This window comes from Zootoca vivipara, chromosome 2 (assembly GCF_963506605.1).
Source record: "Zootoca vivipara chromosome 2, rZooViv1.1, whole genome shotgun sequence".
Lineage (NCBI taxonomy): Eukaryota > Metazoa > Chordata > Lepidosauria > Squamata > Lacertidae > Zootoca > Zootoca vivipara.
In genome coordinates, this window is record NC_083277.1 from 5979356 (window position 1) to 5997857 (window position 18502).

Here is an 18502-nt window from a genome sequence, read left to right on the forward strand (position 1 = left end):
AAACTGGCTCTTTTTCCACTGGAAGAGGCGACCAAGAGGAGACAGGACAGCCATCTTCAATTAACTGCTCTGGAGGTAGGACTCGAACCAAGGGCTTCACGTTAACAGAATGGAGATTCTGACTCAACTTTCTCACAGTAAGAGCTGTTCAAAAGTGGAACGGTCTCCCTCAGGAGGTGGTGGACTCTGCTTTCCTGGGAGGTTTCTTAAACAGAGGTTGGATGGCCATCTGTCATGGATGCTTTCATTGAGATTCCTGCCTTGCAGGGGGCTGGACTAGATGACCCTCAGGGTTTAAAGGTAAAGGGGCCCCTGACGATTAGGTCCAGTTGTGGACGACTCTGGAATTGTGGCGCTCATCTTGCTTTACTGGCCGAGGGAGCCGGCGTACAGCTTCCGGGTCATGTGGCCAGCATGACAAAGTCGCTTCTGGCGAACCAGAGCAGCACACGGAAACGCCGTTTACCTTCCCGCCAGAGTGGTACCTATTTATCTACTTGCACTTTGATGTGCTTTTGAAGTGCTAGGTGGGCAGGAGCTGGGACTGAGCAATGGGAGCTCACCCCGTTGCAGGGATTTGAACCGCTGACCTTCTGATTGGCAAGCCCTAGGCTCTGTTGTTTAACCCACAGCGCCACCCACGTCGGGGTTTACATGTGCACAAATTCTTGCCTTTCTGAAGCAACAGGTGATGCTTAACCCTACCATCCTGTGAGGTAGGGTTAGGCAGAGAGGCAGCAACTGCCCCGAGGTCACCCGGTGAGGGGATTCAAACTGCCCCCATCTGCTGACAACCTTCCAATTACCTGTTGCGGTGGAATAACTTTTAACCACCTGGTGCCCTGAAGATGCTGGACTGCAACTGATGGCCTGATGGTTGTTGCAACCGAGGGTACCAGAGTAGTGAAAGCTAGCTGGGCCAGGGGTGGGAGAGATGAGAAAAACAGGATGATCATAGTTTATACGATATACATCAGCCATATAGAAAGGTTTCTTCATTGTCCTGGGGTAATAAGATCCATTCTTTACAGTGAAACATAGCTGCCAACCCTCCCTTTTTTGTGGGAAACTCCCTTATTCTAAGCCACAGCTGTCAACTTTCCTTTTTTTTGCTGGAAATTCCCTTATTCCAGTGCCTTTTCCCACTACTATCTTGGATTGTTAGATATACCATAGACTGTCCCCAGGACAGGTGAGGCTGCTGATCCCTTATTTTCAAATCTGAAAGTTGACAGCTATGCAGTGAAAAACAGCAAAAGAGCAAAACCGCATAAAAAGTGTATTTTAATTTACACACACCTAAGACAAAAGCACATTTCTCTGGTCACACACATAAGAAACACACAAAAACAAATGTCCCCCCCCCCTCGAAAACAAAACAAAAACCTCAACATTTTAAGCATCTGCCTAGTCCTGTTTGAGGGGGGGAAATAATGTCTCAGAGTACAGCTTTTTAGGAAGCCCCCATAGAGCTCTCCATCTCCATGTTATTGCATAAATACAGAATGGAATTTGATACCCATTGCCAATTTTGCCGTTAGGTAGGGGGTGGCAGCTGCCTCAGGAACTGGTGGGCCAGGCTCCCCCTCTCTCAATAAAGCTGATCTATTGTCCCTCTATGAGGCGTCTCCTCTCTTAAAGTTACATTCCACCTTTTGCTCCAATGAGCTCATCGTGGCATTCCTGGTTCTCCCCCTCCTCATTTTATCCTAACAGCCCTGCGAGGTAAGCTAGGCCAAGCCTAAGTTCATCAGCTGAGCTTCAGGGCCGAGCAGGGATTTGGACCCAGGTCTCGACACCCTTAACCCTGACACCCTGGGAGAAGCGGGGCCTGTTTACGTGGCACACAAGTGTTTTAAACGTATGGCACGGATGCAACCAATGCCTGAATAGAGGGGAGGTGTACCGCTTTGTAGAAAACCTTTGTATTGTATGATTGAAATATAGCCTGCACCATATAAAGGAAAGCGCCGCTTCCATGGCTTCACCCAATCTGTCAGGCGGCCCCCGGAAGGCTCCCCATGAGGGACTGCGGCCCTTGGGCATGAAAAAGGGTTCTCCACTCCTGACCCACTCCAGAATGCGGCAGCTAGACTAGTGACTGGGAGTGGCCGCCAGGACCACATAACACCGGTCCTGAGAGATCTACACTGGCTCCCAGTACGTTTCCGAGCACAATTCAAAGTGTTGGGACTGACCTTTAAAGCCCTAAACGGCCTCGGTCCTGTATACCTGAATGAGCGTCTCCACCCCCACCATTCAGCCCGGACACTGAGATCCAGCACCGAGGGCCTTCTGGCGATTCCCTCGTTGCGAGAAGTGAGGTTACAGGGAACCAGACAGAGGGCTTTCTCGGTAGTGGCACCCGTCCTGTGGAACGCCCTCCCAGCAGATGTCAAGGCAATAAGTAACTATTTTACTTTTAGAAGACAACTGAAGGCGGCCCTGTTTAGGGAAGTTTTTAATGTTTAATGTTGTACTGTTTTAATATTTGGTTGGAAGTCGCCCAGAGTGGCTGGGGAAACACAGCCAGATGGGCGGGGTATAAATAATAAATTATTATTATTATTATTATTATTATTATTATTATTATTATTATTATTCAGATTCACAACCTTCCAAAGCTGCTCACAAGAACCGAAGCGATTAACCAGCTCACTTTTTTTTTACAGTATGGCGTACAAAACAAAATGGAGGGCACCACCCAGTTGACAGGGCTACAGTTAGACCTCGACTGCCCGACCAAGTGACTTTTGTGCATGGCAAGGGACCTCAGGCAGCAAAATCTGTTGGGATGGCTCTGATAGTGAGGGGAAATGTGGGGTGAGAAGAAGGTCAAGCAAGGACACCTCCTGCAGACAAGAGAGGGGGGCCACCTCTGGGTTGACGTAAGGGAGGCAGAGAGGATTATGGGATTGAAGCCTCTGCCCAGTATGATTCCCAAGCACCCGTTTTAAAACCCCAGTCATGCCGATCTTTTATGAAAAGATAGCGATTAACAAATGTGTAACGGCCTCCGCCAGGGGTGCCAACTCGAATAAAATATTTTGGGGTGGGGGAGCCAGGCAAGCCTTGCCCCCACATAGTCAATCACAAGATGTGGCCCAAAACATACGAACAACTCCAGATGTAAAGATATGCGTTTCGAAGAGCTGGAATTTTGTGGGGTTGCCCCTCTCAGATATAGGAGATGCCTTGAAATAAAGATTACTATTTTCATGGAGAAATTAGGAGCAGAGGAAGCTGCCTCATACGGGAGTCAGAGCATTGGGCCCATCGATCTCAGTACTGTCTACACTGGCTGGCAGCAGCAGGTCTCCATGGTTTCAGACAAGGGAGTGTTTTTACCTATTCACAGAGGACTGAACGTGGGACCTCCTGCAGGCAAAGCAGAGACCTTTGGTCCCAGCAAGGTTTTGTCTCCTCAGATCTTTTGCCTTAGCTGAGGTGACGAGCTGCAGCCTGGTGGATTGGGTACATGCCAGGCATTTTCCCATCCCTCCTGCCAAAAGAGGAGGCAGTGATGATGGGCAACAACCCCATAGGTCTAGGCCAGGAACCCTCCATCAGTTCTGAACCCACTATAGATGCTCGTGGTCCACGTCAACAAAGTTGTTGCCCTCGGCTCCATTCTGCTGCTTCTGCACCAGCTGCCAGTAGACACCCTTCTTTCCCATCAGTTCCAGGTGGGTCCCTTCCTCCTGGATCTCCCCATCTTCCATGACCAGGATGCGGTCAGCACGCTCCACGCTGCGCAGGCGGTGGGAGACGAGCAAGACAGAGTGCCTGTGGCGAGCCTCCCCTTCGTAGATCTCCTTCTCTACCTACGGAGTAAAGAAAAAAGGAGTTTGCTCGCAGGGAGGTAGCCAACTCCTGCCCCTTACCCCAGTTGCCTCCTGAGTTGTTTTTGGGGGGCTCCTGTGCCTTAAATGAACAATACATCAGGAAAAGCAGCGTTTCCTTTTCTTTCTTTCTTTCTTTTTTAATAAAATTTATTTATTTGGTTTTTCAAATCAAAATTTTACAGTCACAACTTACAACATAAAAACAAGATTCCAAGGAATCTCTTGGACTCCCCTCCACCCTTTTGTGCAGGGCCGACGCTTCCATTTAGGCAAACTAGGCCATTGCCTAGAGCGCTGAAATGGAGGGGGTGCTGGACAGCCCGCCCGCCGCTGCCCAGTGCCGCCTGCAGGGCCGTCTCTGGGCTGGGGAAGGAGGACAACGCGGGAGGCGATCCTCTGAGGCCGCCACTGCTCAGCGGGAAGGAAGGGGTGGCGCCCAGAGGTGCCTGCAGCTTCTGATTGGCTGCAGGAGATTCCTGCAGCCAATCAGAAGCTGCAGGCACCTCTGGGCGCCGCCCCTTCCAGCACGGCTTCTGATTGGCTACGGCTTCTGATTGTAACCAATCAGAAGCTGCGGTCGCCTCTGGGCGCCGCCCCTTCCTTCCTGCTGAGCAGCGGCGGCCTCAGAGGAGGATCGCCCCCCGCGTCGTCCTCCTCTCCCAGCCCGGGCCCAGAGACGGCCCTGCAGGCGGCACTGGGCGGGCTGGCCAGCGCTGCTCACCATGCTGCTCAGCGGGAAGGAAGGGGCGGCGCCCAGAGGCGACCGCAGCTTCTGATTGGCTGCAGGAGATTCCTGCAGCCAATCAGAAGCTGTGGGCGCCTTTGGGCGCCGCCCCTTCCAGCACGGCTTCTGATTGGCTACAGAAATATCCTGCAGCCAATCAGAAGCTGCGGGCGCCTCTGGGCGCTGCCCCCTCCTTCCCGCTGAGCGGCCGAGAGCGGGAAGGAAGTGGCAGCGGCATGGAGACTGCCTTCACTGCCCATGCCAATTAGCTACCTCCACAAGGTAAAAAAGGGAAGCCCCTTTTATTTCTTCCCCCTTCCCCGAAGCTGCTGGTGCGTGTGTGTGCGTGTGTGAGGCCCCGTTTCTTCGGGTTCAAGGGGGTTCATTCACAAGTGGGGGGGGGAGGATAAGGAGGAGAAATGGCGGCAACGGTGCGCCTCAGCCGGTTCTCAATCTTTTTCTTGAAATATGATTGGCCGGGACGCAAAAAACCCTAGCACCGACCCTGCTTTTGTGGGTCTCCTGTTCTTAATCATTTCCCCAAAATCTTTTACCTCTCCATTTTGTCCAAAATTCTCCATTAAACTACAAGTGCTATTCCAACCCTAAAGTACAGTAAAGGGTAAAGGTAAAGGGACCCCTGACCATTAGGTCCAGTCGTGACCGATTCTGGGGTTGCACACTCATCTCGCATTATTGGCTGAGGGAGCCGGCATATAGCTTCCAGGTCATGTGGCCAGCCTGACAAAGCCGCTTCTGGCAAACCAGTGCAGCACATGGAAACGCCGTTTACCTTCCCGCCGGAGCGGTAGCTACTTATCTACTTGCATTTTGACGTGCTTTCGAACTGCTAGGTTGGCAGGAGCTGGGACCGAACAACGGGAGCTCACCGCTGACCTTCTGATCAGCAAGCCCTAGGCTCAGTGGTTTAACCCACAGCACCACCTGGGTCCCTACTAACAATTTTAACTGTTTACAATGGCTTTTCAGATAAGTTATAAAATTTCCCCATTCCTTATTAAAAATTGTGGTCTTCCTGATCATCATCATCCCAACATGAAAGAGGCTGTGGGATGGATTTTTTATTTCTCCCCCCCCCCAAGCATGGTGTTAAGCGTATGGTCACCCCAGCCTGCAAAATCTTCCCGCAAAAGGGGTGAAGAGGGAACATCCGTCTATCCCCATGGCCCCTAGGCATGAAAGCCAAAGGGGGAATTGCTGCAATGACCATCTACTTCTGTAGGTATCTGACCCCTTTTCTAGAATATCACAGTAGAGGCATCCAGCGCCTCTGGGCTTCTACCCCTCCATGGGCCTAACTTACCTGCTGCTGGCTCTCCATATCAAGGGCGCTCGTGGCATCGTCCAAGATCAGCACTCGGGGGTCTCGGATCAGAGCCCGGGCAATGGCGACCCCCTGCCTTTGGCCACCGGAGATCTGGCCCCCGGTTTCTCCAGCATCTGCAGGGAGGAACAGAAATGGCAGTCATGGGGAGACACTTCAGGAATTCCTTTCCTTTTCCAAGAGAACTAGGACAGTTTCTTGCCTGAAACCTTGGAGAGCTGCTGCCAGCCAGTGTACACATTACTAAGCTAGATAGACCAAAAGTCTGAATCACTATCAGACAGCTTCCTATGTTCCCTGAGACTTTCTAGGTCAAACTACCAAGAAATCTACCCACCGCTCAGACCCCCAAGACCAGGCTTCCTCAAACTCGGCCGCTCCAGATGTTTTGAGACTACAATTCCCATCATCCCTGACCACTGGGTCCTGTTAGCTAGGGATCATGGGAGTTGTAGGCCAAACACATCTGGAGGGCCAAGTTTGAGGAAGCCTGCCCAAGACTTTCCCTTCCCTTTTGGCAACCAATATTCAATGCAGGGCTGGCCCACCCACAAGGCGAAGTGAGGCTACTGCCTCAGGCAGCAGGATTCACCAGGGCAGTGGATCCTGATGTTGATCTTTCTCCTTGCCTTGTTCCCAATGTAGATCACCCCTTGCCCCTTCTTCCCTGGTGGGGAGGGGGGAATCCTTTAGGAATCTGTCTCTGGTGCCAAAATGTTTTGGGCCAGCCCAGATCCATTGCTACCCCATCCCATGGCTGGCAGGGCTGTGGGGCAGATGGTTCATAGAATCATAGAGTTGGAAGAGACCACAAGGGCCATCCAGTCCAACCCCCTGCCAAGCAGGAAACACTATCAAAGCATTCTTGACATATGCCTGTCAAGCCTCTGCTTAAAGATCTCCAAAGAAGGAGACTCCACCACACTCCTTGGTAGCAAATTCCACGGCTGAACAGCTCTTACTGTCAGGAAGTTCTTCCTAATTTTTAGGTGGAATCTTCTTTCTTGTAGTTTGAATCCATTGCTCTGTGTCCGCTTCTCTCTTCTCCAGGCTAAACATACCCAGCTCCCTAAGCCGTTCCTCATAAGGCATTGTTTCCAGGCCTTTGACCATTTTGGTTGCCCTCTTCTGGACACGTTCCAGCTTGTCCGTATCCTTCTTGAACTGTGGTGCCCAGAACTGGACACAGTACTCCAGGTGAGGTCTGACCAGAGCAGAATACAGTGGTACTATTACTTCCCTTGATCTAGACGCTATACTCTTTTAACTTTCTGGGAGCCACATCCTGGTGATGGGCGGGGCCAGAGGGAAAAAGTGGGCAGAACAATGAATGTATGGTTGCCTGGGCCTAAATGTTTGCATTTGGCTGGCAGAAGCTGAACTGAAACAGAATCCCTGACAAAGGAGCCTACGTTTCATGGTACGTCCCACTGAGATTCCAGGGCAGGGGCGAAACCAGACTTATTTCCCCCGGGTCAAAGACCCAGTTTGGCACTCCCTGATACACAGTTGCACACGCACGCACGCACACACACACACAAGCTGGGAGCCTCAATGACGCCCCTCTGGAGGCTTCACCCAGGGCAAAAAACAACAACCGGCTAGTCCTCCAGGGTTTTGTTTTTGTGGTTTTTTTTTTTTAAGGAAACAAGAAAGCTAATATTTATTAAAGGAAATGCCAAACAAATAGAACTAGGGGTCTTTCCTAGCAGGACTGCCATATTTTGAAGAGCAAAAAAAGAGGGCACATTTGCCAACTTCTACTTTTAACTGTGGATCACTCTCATTTTTAAAAAAGAGGACATGTCCTAGGAAAAATAAGACATATGGCAACCCTAGATGGAGGTGCAACAAGCCATATTGCATCTCAAGAGGAGAGAGAGCCAAAGCATGCCTACTCTCAAGAGGGAAGCAGGAAGTGAGGTCAGCAACCCTAAGAATATCAGTCAATAATGCTGAAGGACACTGACACAGGTCAGTGGAAGGAGGGCGGTCTAGGACAGCCCTCCAGATATTTTGGACTACAACTCCCATCTTCCCCGACCACTGGTCTTGTTAGCTAGGAATCATGGGAGTTGTAGGCCAAAACATCTGGAGGGCCGCAGTTTGGGGATGCCTGGTCTAGGTCATTTGGAGGTTCCTTAATTTACCTTGTTCTCATGCAGATGCATCAGCCTTCGGTGCAAGCCAAGTTAAACCCCCACACTTGCAACACCTGTCCAGACAGGGAGAGGTCTTTTCCAGAACTGGTTACTCCTACTGAATTCTTTTGGTTAGGTGAACCCAGAACCCTTCTACACACAGAGCATCTGCTCTGCCCCTGAGCCACAACCCCTCCCATGGATTCCTTACCAGGGTTAGATGGGGATTTGCATAACTGGGAGGGTCCAAGGAGGGGGTCCCTACCTGTGTCATAGCCGCAGCTCATCCTGGCAATGAATCGATGTGCCCCCACTCGCCTGGCCACCCTTGCCACTTCCTCCCGACTCTTCTCCCCTAATCCGTAAGCAATGTTCTTGTGCAGGGACCGGGCAAAGAGCACCGGGCTTTGGCTCACCAGCGCCACCTGCAGGGAGGGCAGAAGAGTTTGTTAAGAGAATCTGGAAGACTTTTCTTTATTCCAGGTTATTGCCAAGGAGAACCCAACGCTCCATGCATAGACTAGGGAGGAAGAGGAGTTCATTTGGCTTGCTGATCCAACACGTCTAAACTTGCTTGCTGATTGGAATGTGAGTCCTGGTTGGATCACACACTTTTTAAAAGGGGGGGGGGAACCATGAAGAATTTTCAAACTATATACAACTATCCAATAAGAATCTAGATCACAAGCTTACAGAATTCATAGGGGGAAAAGCTTCAGAACTAGGGATAAATTGGGGACAATGCACTTCTCAAGCATTTGCGACAGTTTATGTGCACAAAAATATTCTTTCCGTAAGAGACGTGTACTAAATGTGGGTTTCAAAGATGGAAGGCCTTGAGAAGCATGCATCTTACGCATGCATTACAAGTGTGTACAAAATGCGTACAACATGAAGACTTTTTGTGCACTCTTCTTTTAAAAAAATATGTACAACTCGGAACGGACCTATGACTGAGCATCAGGACTAAACTATGACAGAATTAATCCATCCTTCGCATGGAACTCAAAAGTGGTTCTAAAGTGACTCCAGCTGGAGAAGGGGAGGCTCAGAGGCGGATGGAGCAAAACAAAGGCTGCAAATTGCCCTCTGCTCTCAACAGGCGTTTCCCTGTGTTGCATAAGATGATGCAGATTGCAAAAGGAGCTCAAAAGGAGCCCACCTCCACCGCCCTATCTCCCTACGCCCCTGCAGGGAAGGCACCTTCGCTATTTATTCTGGGGCGAGATCCTACCTTACCTTTTCATGCAGGAAACGGTGGTCGTATTTGCTCAGCTCTCTGCCATCCAGGGTCACCTGCCCTCTCTGGGGCTCGTAGAACCGCTCCAGCAGAGCCACAAGGGTGCTCTTGCCTGACCCCGAAGGGCCCACCAGGGCCGTCACCGTGCCAGGGCGCAGCTCTAGGGACACTCCCTGTGGGCAGGAGAGAATGAAATAGGCTCAGGTATGCCAAGCGGTGGCAGTGTTGGGGGGGGGGTCAAACATACGGTACTGCGCATTATCAATGTCAGTTTTGGGGGTCCCAAAAGATGCAGAAATCTTTTGCCTGATGCAGGACTTGAACCCACGGCCCTGAGATTGAGAGTCTTGTGCTTCACTGACTGAGCTATCCAGCTTTATTATATTCAGGTTCCCTCTCTAAGAGTCTCCGCTGGCCTGCCCAAAGTTCTATTTGTGCCCCCTTCCTGAGGCTCTGCTTCCTGCTGTTATGTATTCATTTGTCTGTGTTTGCCTGAGCTTGAATCTGGACTAAGGATTCTGAGCTGCTGTGTTCTGATTTGATACATGATGTCCAATCACAGAACATTTCAGGATTTGGGCCTCTCCCATTGGCCCTTGAACTCTTGAGTCGTGATTCGCAGTTTGGAAGTCTAGACAGCCAATCATGTTGGGAGTGGGAGTGGCCCAGGCTTTCTGGGCAGTCGCTTTGCCATTTCCCAGTTATGTAGCTCAATAAAGGTTCTTGCTGTTATCACTGTGTCTTGCCTTGTGGGAATCCACCTACACTTCACCCCCCCCCCCAATCCTCAATCCCGTCTTCTTCCTTCCCTTTCCCTCCAAGTACCTTCAGCACAGGAGGGCCTTCCCGGTTGGGGTAGGAGAATGAGATGTCTCGCATCAAAACGTGCCCCTTCAGATCCTGGGGTGTTAGCGTCCCCAAAGAGCTAATCTGGGGTGTCCGGTCAATGTACTCAAAAAGCTTCTCAGAGGAGCCCACAGCTTTTTGTACACGTGGAGAAACATCGAGGAGGACCTTCAAAGAGGGGAAGGAGAAAATATCTGATGGAGGATATCTTTGGTACGCAGGCTGAGACCCTACCTGCCCGCGGACTGTCTCGCCAGAGTGGTGCATGCTCTAGTTATCTCTCACTTGGATTACTGCAATGCGCTCTACGTGGGGCTACCTTTGAAGGTGACCCAGAAACTACAACTAATCCAGAATGCGGCAGCTAGACTGGTGATTGGGAGCAGCTGCCGAGACCACATAACACCGGTCCTGAAAGACCTACATTGGCTCCCAGTACGTTTCCAAGCACAATTCAAAGTGTTGATGGTGACCTTTAAAACCCTAAACGGCCTTGGTCCAGTATACCTGCAGTAGCGTCTCCACCCCCATCATTCTGCCCGGACACTGAGGTCCAGCGCCGAGGGCCTTCTGGCGGTTCCCTCACTGCGAGAAGCCAAGTTACAGGGAACCAGGCAGAGGGCCTTCTGGGTAGTGGCACCCGCCCTGTGGAACAGCCTCCCACCAGATGTCAAAGAGAAAAACAGCTACCAGACTTTTAGAAGACATCTGAAGGCAGCCCTGTTTAGGGGAGCTTTTAATGTTTAACAGAGCATTGTATTTTAATCTTTGTTGGAAGCCGCCCAGAGTGGCTGGGGAAACCCAGCCAGATGGGCGGGGTATAAATAATAAATTATTATTATTATTATTATTATTATTATTATTATTATTATTGGAGCCAGGGGCCAGGTCATTGGTCCCTCAAATTCAGTATTGCCTGCACTGATTGGCAGCAGCTCTCCAGGGTCTGTGGCGGGAGAGGATTCTCAGACCTAGCTGGAAATGTTGCCAGGGACCTCAGCACCTTTTCCTCTCCCCTAGGTGGGTCTTTGCTCTCCTGAACCCGCTTCCCAAGCCCTGCTGTGCGTCCCTGGCCCCCAAAATAAAAACGTACCTTCACTGCTGTGGAAAACTCCATTTCGTAGAGGACAAACGTTACAAGTTCTCCGCTGCTGACGCTTCCCAAAGTGACCAGGCGCCCTCCATAGTAGAGAATCCCCACCTTGAGAGCCAAGCCTGAGAGCTGGAAAGGGAAAAAGGGGCCTCAGGGATGCTTGAAGCTGAGCAATCCAGAGTCAAACCGGTCACCTGCCCAGCTCAGTATGGCCTACACCAGGCATCCCCAGACTTCGGCCCTCCAGATGTTTTGGACTACAATTCCCATCTTCCCCGACCACTGGTCCTGTTAGCTAGGGATCAAGGGAGTTGTAGGCCAAAACATTCTGGATGGCGGCAGTTTGGGGATGCCTGGCCTACACTGACTGCCAGCGACTCCCCAGAGTTTCAAGGCAGGGGTCTCGTCCAGCCCTACTTAGAGGTAATGTGGGATTCACCTACGGTACTACTGTACATACAAAGGAGATGCCCTGCCACTTGACCACATTGCCTTCCCTTAAAGGTAAAATAATATGCCGGACCTCATGGTTCTAAAAATCTGTTTAAACTGGAACAAGGAAGCAGATGCTGTCACTGAGCAATGACCCACCCTGGGAGGCCCCACATCCTTCCCTCAGTCTCAGCCTTCCCAAAGGTTGCACTTTCCAGTTGTTTTGGAAACCTCCAAGAGCCCTGCGGCCCAATTCCTGCCTCCATCTCCATCCCCTGCCACACCAAAAATGGAGTAGTTGGGTCCCTTACGTCGCTAGTCCACATGGAGGCCGCATAGGCCATGGCCTCCCACTTGTTCAGCTTGTATGTATCCTGCAACTTCTCATCATATCGCCGAGCGGCGCCATCCTCATTGGCAAAGCTGCGAACGGTGGAGATGGCCTGGAAGGTCTCTGTGGCCACTTCATTGGCCTTGGCTAGGGACTCCTGGACCTGCAGTGCCAGGTTCTGGGAGGAAAGAGAAGGTGGTGTTATGTACTGAGCTGAATCCTAGAACAATAGGATCCAGAATGCAGCAGTCTGATTGGGCCTCAGGAGCCACCCAATCCAGCTCCAGGTGGAAGTGAATGAGCAGCCTGATTGGCCTGCAGGAGCACCCAATCAGGCTCCTGGATGAAGCGAGTCTGCAACCTGATTGGCCTGCAGGAGCAGCAATTCAGGCTCCTGGATGAAGCAAGTCAGCAACCTGATTGGCCTGCAGCAGCAGCCAATCAGGCTGCTGGCAGAAGTGAATCCACTGATGGTGCAGCCCTGAAGTAGCCAATCACGCAAGGCCCATTGTGTAAATAATGTATATAAGCAGACGTTTTGGGGAAAGAGCCATTCTTCTCTTTTTCTACTACAAACCGAATAAAGAGCATGAAATTCACTCTTGACTCAGAGTATATTTCAGGTGGATTCAGAGATAATAATAATAATAATAATAATAATAATAATAATAATAACAACAACAACAACAACAACAACAATCTTTATGCCCCGCCCTCCCTGGCCAAAACCGGGCTCAGAGCGGCTAACATCAAATGTATTACACATCAGCATAAACATTAACAGGTGGCCATTTCCCCTAAAACTGGTGAGTTTCAGTAGGGGGAAGAAGCAGGCAAATTGGAGCATAGATATCCCTCTTTAGTAGAGGTCAGATTTTCTTCAGTTGAGCTTAGCGGGCAGAATCTCTCTCTCTTCTTTAGGGGCAGTCTAAGGGAAGAGCCACATTGAAAGCACATTTAAAGGCGCACGACCTCTCCCAAAGAAGTACAGCTTTCACCTCACAGAGCTACAATTCCCAGCGCCCTTGATGAAAACTACAGTTCCCAGGATTATTTGAGGGGAAATTTTCTATCTTCCCACTACCACTGAATACCGGTTATGGGGGAAGAAACAACAGCCAGAGAGGGCCCTCGCCAAGAGAGACGGGGTACCGAGTTCGAATGACTCACAGCAGGGCCCTCCATGGCCCTTCTCATTATTTGGTACCTGGTGAAATTTCCCAGAGAGCTTTGGCACCAGCAAGATGAAGGGCAGGGCCACTGTGACGAAGAGGGTCAAGGGCACCGACAGCCACAGCATCATCGCATAGAGGAAGACCCCTCGCATCAGGTACCACATCAGCAGGCTGAGGTCGCTGCTCAGGGCCTCGCTCATGGTGTCCGTGTCAGTTGTCACCCGGGAAGTGACATCCCCTGTAAGGAAGGAGGGTGGAGGGAAGGTGGTCAAGGATGGTGGGACAGTGGAGGAAATATTTGGGCAAGGTTCAAGGTAAGCAAAGAGGACCCAACAGCTGTATAATACAGTGGTACCTCGGGTTACAAACGCTTCAGGTTACAGACTCCGCTAACCCAGAAATAGTACCTCAGGTCAGGGGCGTACCCAGGATCAAAGGGGGGGGGGCAAGAGAGGGGAAAAGAGAGGGAAGGAAGGAGGGAGGGAGGGAAGAGAGAGAAGGAAGGAAGGAAGGAAGGAAGGGGTGGGTGGGAGAGAGAGAGAGAGAAGGAAAAAAAGAAAGGAGGGAGGGAGGAAAGAAGGGGTGAGAGAGAGAGAGAGAAAGGAAGAAAGGAAGAAAGGAAGAAAGAAAGAAAGAAAGAGGGGGGAAGGAAGGATGGAGCTCCCATCCGCCCCCCCCCCCAGCTCAGGCTGCTCCTCCCCCCTCCCATGTTCCTGTCGCTGGCTGCAGCCCCAGAGGGGGCGAAAACAGCCCGATTTCCATAACCCGCAGCGACTTTTCCCCTTCAGTTTTCGGAGGGAAAAAGTGCAGGTTATGGTCCATAAAATACGGTAATTGATTTTTGCTTCGGGGGGGGGGGAGCTGCCTCCGCCCTTCGCTGCGTACGCCCATGCGTCAGGTTAAGAACTTTGCTTCAGGATGAGAACAGATATTGTGCCCTGGTGGCGCAGCGGCAGCGGGAGCCCCCCTTAGCTAAAGTGGTACCTCAGGTTAAGAACAGTTTCAGGTTAAGAACGGACCTCCAGAACAAATTAAGTTCTTAACTAGAGGTACCACTGTATAATATATGCAAGGAAAACCAGGTGTGTGTGTGGGAATTATTCCTAATATCTATCCCCAATGCCAGTTTCCAGGGATGTGAAAACTTCCCAGACAAACCAGAGCAGCTGAAATACACTCCTGCTTTTTAGCTTTTGAGGAAAATGTGTGTTGTTTGGATGAGCACGGAAATCAATGAGGATCAGTGTTGGATTAATGACTGGCCGTGTCGGGTTAGATCAGTTGTTCCCAATCTTTTTTTGGCTGTGCCCCACCTAAGCATCTCTAAAATCCTGATTGCCGCCCCGCCCCCGCCGTGACATATAATTCTTGTTATTCAAAAAGTGAACTCCTATTCCTGTGGAGGAATCCTAAAAGGCCTTTAACTTGGTTTAAACATTCTCGAATTGCCCCCCTTAAAAATCACATTTCCCCTCTGTGGGGTGTGTGTGTTAGATTCTTCAGCCCAGCACTGCCATCAGGGCAGGATTTGGGGGCAGAGAGCGCGGGAAGGCCTCCAAAATGCAGACGAATTGACTTGTCACATTTCAGAGGAAGTGGGGTTTTTTAATTATTATTATTTATTTATTTGTTACAATTTGCAAATCACCTTTTACGTAAGTCTCAATCGCCCATTTAACTCTACTTCCACTTTGCTCTAGGGGTTGAGCGATGACCGGATTTCAACGTTGGGGTATACCACCAGCTAAACATCGCAATATATCAATATATCACGATATCTGAAATATGGATGGAACTATGTAGAGGCGATTTGGAAATGCTACATTTTGATAGGTTTCCCCCCACCCCCAAACCCCCCGGCTTCAATCCAAAGATTGAAAGGTCGGTGGTTCGAATCCCCATGACGGGGTGAGCTCCCGTTGTTCAGTCCCAGCTCCTGCCAACCTAGCAGTTTGAAAGCACGTCAAAGTGCAAGTAGATAAATAGGTACCGCTCCGGCGGGAAGGTAAACGGCGTTTCCGTGCGCTGCTGCTCTAGTTCGCCAGAAGCGGCTTAGTCATGCTGGCCACATGACCCGGAAAAACTGTCTGCGGAAGCGGACAAATGCCGGCTCCCTCAGCCTTTAAAGCGAGATGAGCGCCACAACCCCAGAGTCGTTCGCGACTGGACTTAACTGTCAGGGGTCCCTTTACCTTTACCTTTAGACTTAAAGACAAGTCCCATTCAGTGCAGAGTCTGACATTAGCCGCCTGGTTTTACCTGTCTTGTTAGCGTGGAAGAAGCCGACTTCCTGTCGCAGGACGGCTCTGAAGACATTGCTCTGGAAGCGAGTGTGGAAGTGGTTCATGGTGGTGTTGTAGAAATAGTCGCACAGGAACTCAGCCAGAGCGCTGAGAGAGAGAGAGAGGGAGAGATCAGAAAGGGAGGGTGGGCCCTTCCAACACCCTACTTTCTCCCACCCCCCAAAACCTTCCTTAAACTTCTCCACCTGCTCCATACCTGCCAATAGTGAGGGCGGACATCATCCAGAGAGCTCTCTTGAACGCAGAAGGGTCGGCCTCACCGGTGATCCAGTCGGTCACATGCCCCGTGTAGTACGGAATTGCCATCTCCCCTACGGCACACAAGGGGGGGGGAAGAGACCCTGAGGACTCCAGCAACCCAGGGACAGGATGGTAGGAGTGGGGTGGAGGTGGGGGTAACAGGAGCTGGAGGCTTCGGTTTCAGGGTGAGAAGTGGGGCCTCCTTTCTTGGGCTACAGCACAGTCTTCGCCAACCCGGAGCCCTCTGTACATTCCGGCCTGCTCATAGGAGCCAATTCCTAGGGGCCGTGAGGGCTTCGGTTCCCCCACAATAAAATATTTCCGAAAAAGCTGATGGGCATTGCCATTCAATCAGTGTGTGGGCACTGTGTCATGTGATCGATTATGTGGGGAGGGGCTTATCTGGGTCCCCACAATATTTTATTCAAGTTGCCACCCCTAGGCCTACTTACTTGCCCAGCCCAGCAACGTCTCTGCTGCAGCCGCTATCTGAGTAGATGGTGTTGGGTGGAAACAACCAAGAAATTGAAACCAGCCAGCAGCAGGTCAGACTAACGCCTGCCAGCATTTCTCCACACATGATCTAGACTACAATTAACCTGTGGGACTCAGTGCCACAAGATGCTGGGGGGAATCAGGAACATACAGTATATAACTTTCCCAAAGAAAAAGACTGGACAAAGAAGATGTCAGGTTTCTTGGTGGCAAAGAGACCTCTCAACTCCCTCCCTGCACAGACACCCTCAGGATGCAGAGAGAAATGGACCCAGAGGGGTAATTCTTATGGGGAAAACTCCGCACCGGAGGTGGAGCTGGTGAGGGGGCTAGAATGAAGCTAGGTGTGTACTGCACTGTTTAGAATGATCCTTTGGTTTTGTTGCAAGTCTGCATTGACTATAGTTACAGGAGATACCAAAGGAGGAGTAAACAGACCTTTTATTTCTGTAGGAGAGTTATTGTCTTTTCTATTCATTTCCTAATAAATGTAAGTGTAAGAAGCAATATGGTAGCTTTCATTTCTAGAGTGAAAATGGCTAATTCAGAACTTAATATTCTAATGATGCTCCTGTCATTTTCTCTCCACTGTACTGGGATTATTTGCTTCTTCCTTCCTCTTAGCTGGAAGTTGCAGGCAAGTTTAAACATCTGAAGGCAGCCGTATTCAGGGAAATTTAATGTTTGACATTTTATTATTTTTTATATTTTGCTGGAAGCCACTCAAGAGCGGCTGGGGAAACCCAGCCAGATGGGCGGGGTATAAACAATAAAATTATTATTATTACAGAGAAACCCACTTACCCAAGGATGAGACCACTAGCAGCACAGCGATGGCTACGAATCTCAGCAGATCTGGCCTCATGGTGGCGACGAGGCGCCAAAAGGATGCAGAAGATTTCTTCTCCGCCTCCCCCTTCCTGTGGGGGGCGAGGTGGTGCCACAACAGGGCCGATGCCCCCACAACAACATAGCTGAGGGCAAATACATCTGCCCGGGCCCAGCTGTGCACCAGCTCTAGAGCGACCCCTTCAGACAGAAACAGGTACTGCAAGGTTGCGTAGCAGGGGACCAGGAAGCTGAGGAGGAGTGCTGCAGGCAGGAGGCTGTCTCGGAGGGTCCCCCAGACCCCGGGTCCCCCACAGCAGGTGACGGCACAAGCCGAGAGGCTCAGCAGCAGGCACCGTGCCAGGGCGACGGCCCAGGACGCCACCAGGGGGCTCCACCAGGGCAGCCTCAGCAGATGCCATGCCAGGCGGAGGGTGAAGAAGTCCAGGAGCATCACTGGGGGGATCCAGACCCAGGGCACCCAGGAGGGCTTCATCTTCTCTGCAGCTGGCAGGATCCTAGAGAGAGACAGAGAGGAGCAGCTGCCTTCGGAGGAGAGGCCGGCAAAGTGCAGTTCTGGAAAGCCCCACTGTAAAAGAAATCAATCAAGAATCTGGATCAGGCCAAAGATCTCATCTGGAAAAAAAAGCAGCAAACCATCACGACGGCGTCCAAGGAAGAAGCAGCAGCCGCTCAGCAGATCTGCAGCCGCTGCACCCAGTTCTCCGTTTCCAACCGTGGAAGGACCTGATCGGCTCGATCCAGCCGGAAAGTTTCTTTCTGCAGCAAATCCGCGTCGCTAAATGAGGTTAAAAGGAAGGGGGACGGCGCGCCCTCTGGCGGCCGTACGCCCCCTCGCGCCTCTTTGTGCAAAAGAATAAAAAAAGAGTTTTTCAAAGGAGCAGCTTCGGGTGTGTTTTGTATATCCTGGGAGCTAAAAGTGGAACTGGAGTCAAAAGGGGAGAGGGAGAGACAGGTTTGCAGCCTTTCGTCAGCCGCGCCTCTCTTTCTCTGGAAAGCCCCTCCGACGACCTCGGATCTTCTAGGAAGCGCGGCCGTTTCTGGGAAGTGGAAAACGAAAGTAGTTTGCTCGTTCTCAGAAGTGGGAAGGGCTAGACTAGAGGATGAGACGAAAAAGGCCCGTTAGTAAGGGTTGGAGGGGGCGGGAGTTGCAAACGGTTTTGTGTCTCTGGCTGGTTAAATTGTCTGCAGGGCAGGCGGCGATTCAACCGGTGAAGCTTTTCCTACTAGTTGCGCGGAGATGCAATGGGCAAGCTTCACCAGCTGGATTTTGTCAGGCAGCAGGAAAAAGTAGGAGGGAGTTTCCTAGGGGTGAAAACACACACTCTGCATCTGGCTAGTGCATTTATATTCCACTTTTCGATTTATTTTCATTTAAAAAAAAACACACGTGTCCGCCCGCCCACACGTGCTCCTCTCCACAGAAATTCAGGGAGGTGCGTT

At 51.0% G+C, this 18502-nt stretch overlaps 1 protein-coding gene across 1 annotated transcript; it reads right to left on the minus strand.

The window, feature by feature from the left end:
* Positions 1-1266: 1266 nt before the first annotated feature.
* TAP1 (transporter 1, ATP binding cassette subfamily B member) lies at positions 1267-18422 on the minus strand. The gene is made up of 11 exons (XM_060269856.1): positions 17015-18422; positions 15672-15786; positions 15432-15562; positions 13205-13410; positions 11978-12175; positions 11235-11363; positions 10121-10309; positions 9295-9468; positions 8321-8480; positions 5894-6030; positions 1267-3824 (listed from the first exon to the last, which is right to left on the minus strand). The coding sequence occupies exons 1-11, from the start codon at positions 17532-17534 to the stop codon at positions 3582-3584; spliced, it is 2202 nt and encodes a 733-aa protein (XP_060125839.1). The 5' UTR covers positions 17535-18422; the 3' UTR covers positions 1267-3581.
* Positions 18423-18502: the final 80 nt, after the last annotated feature.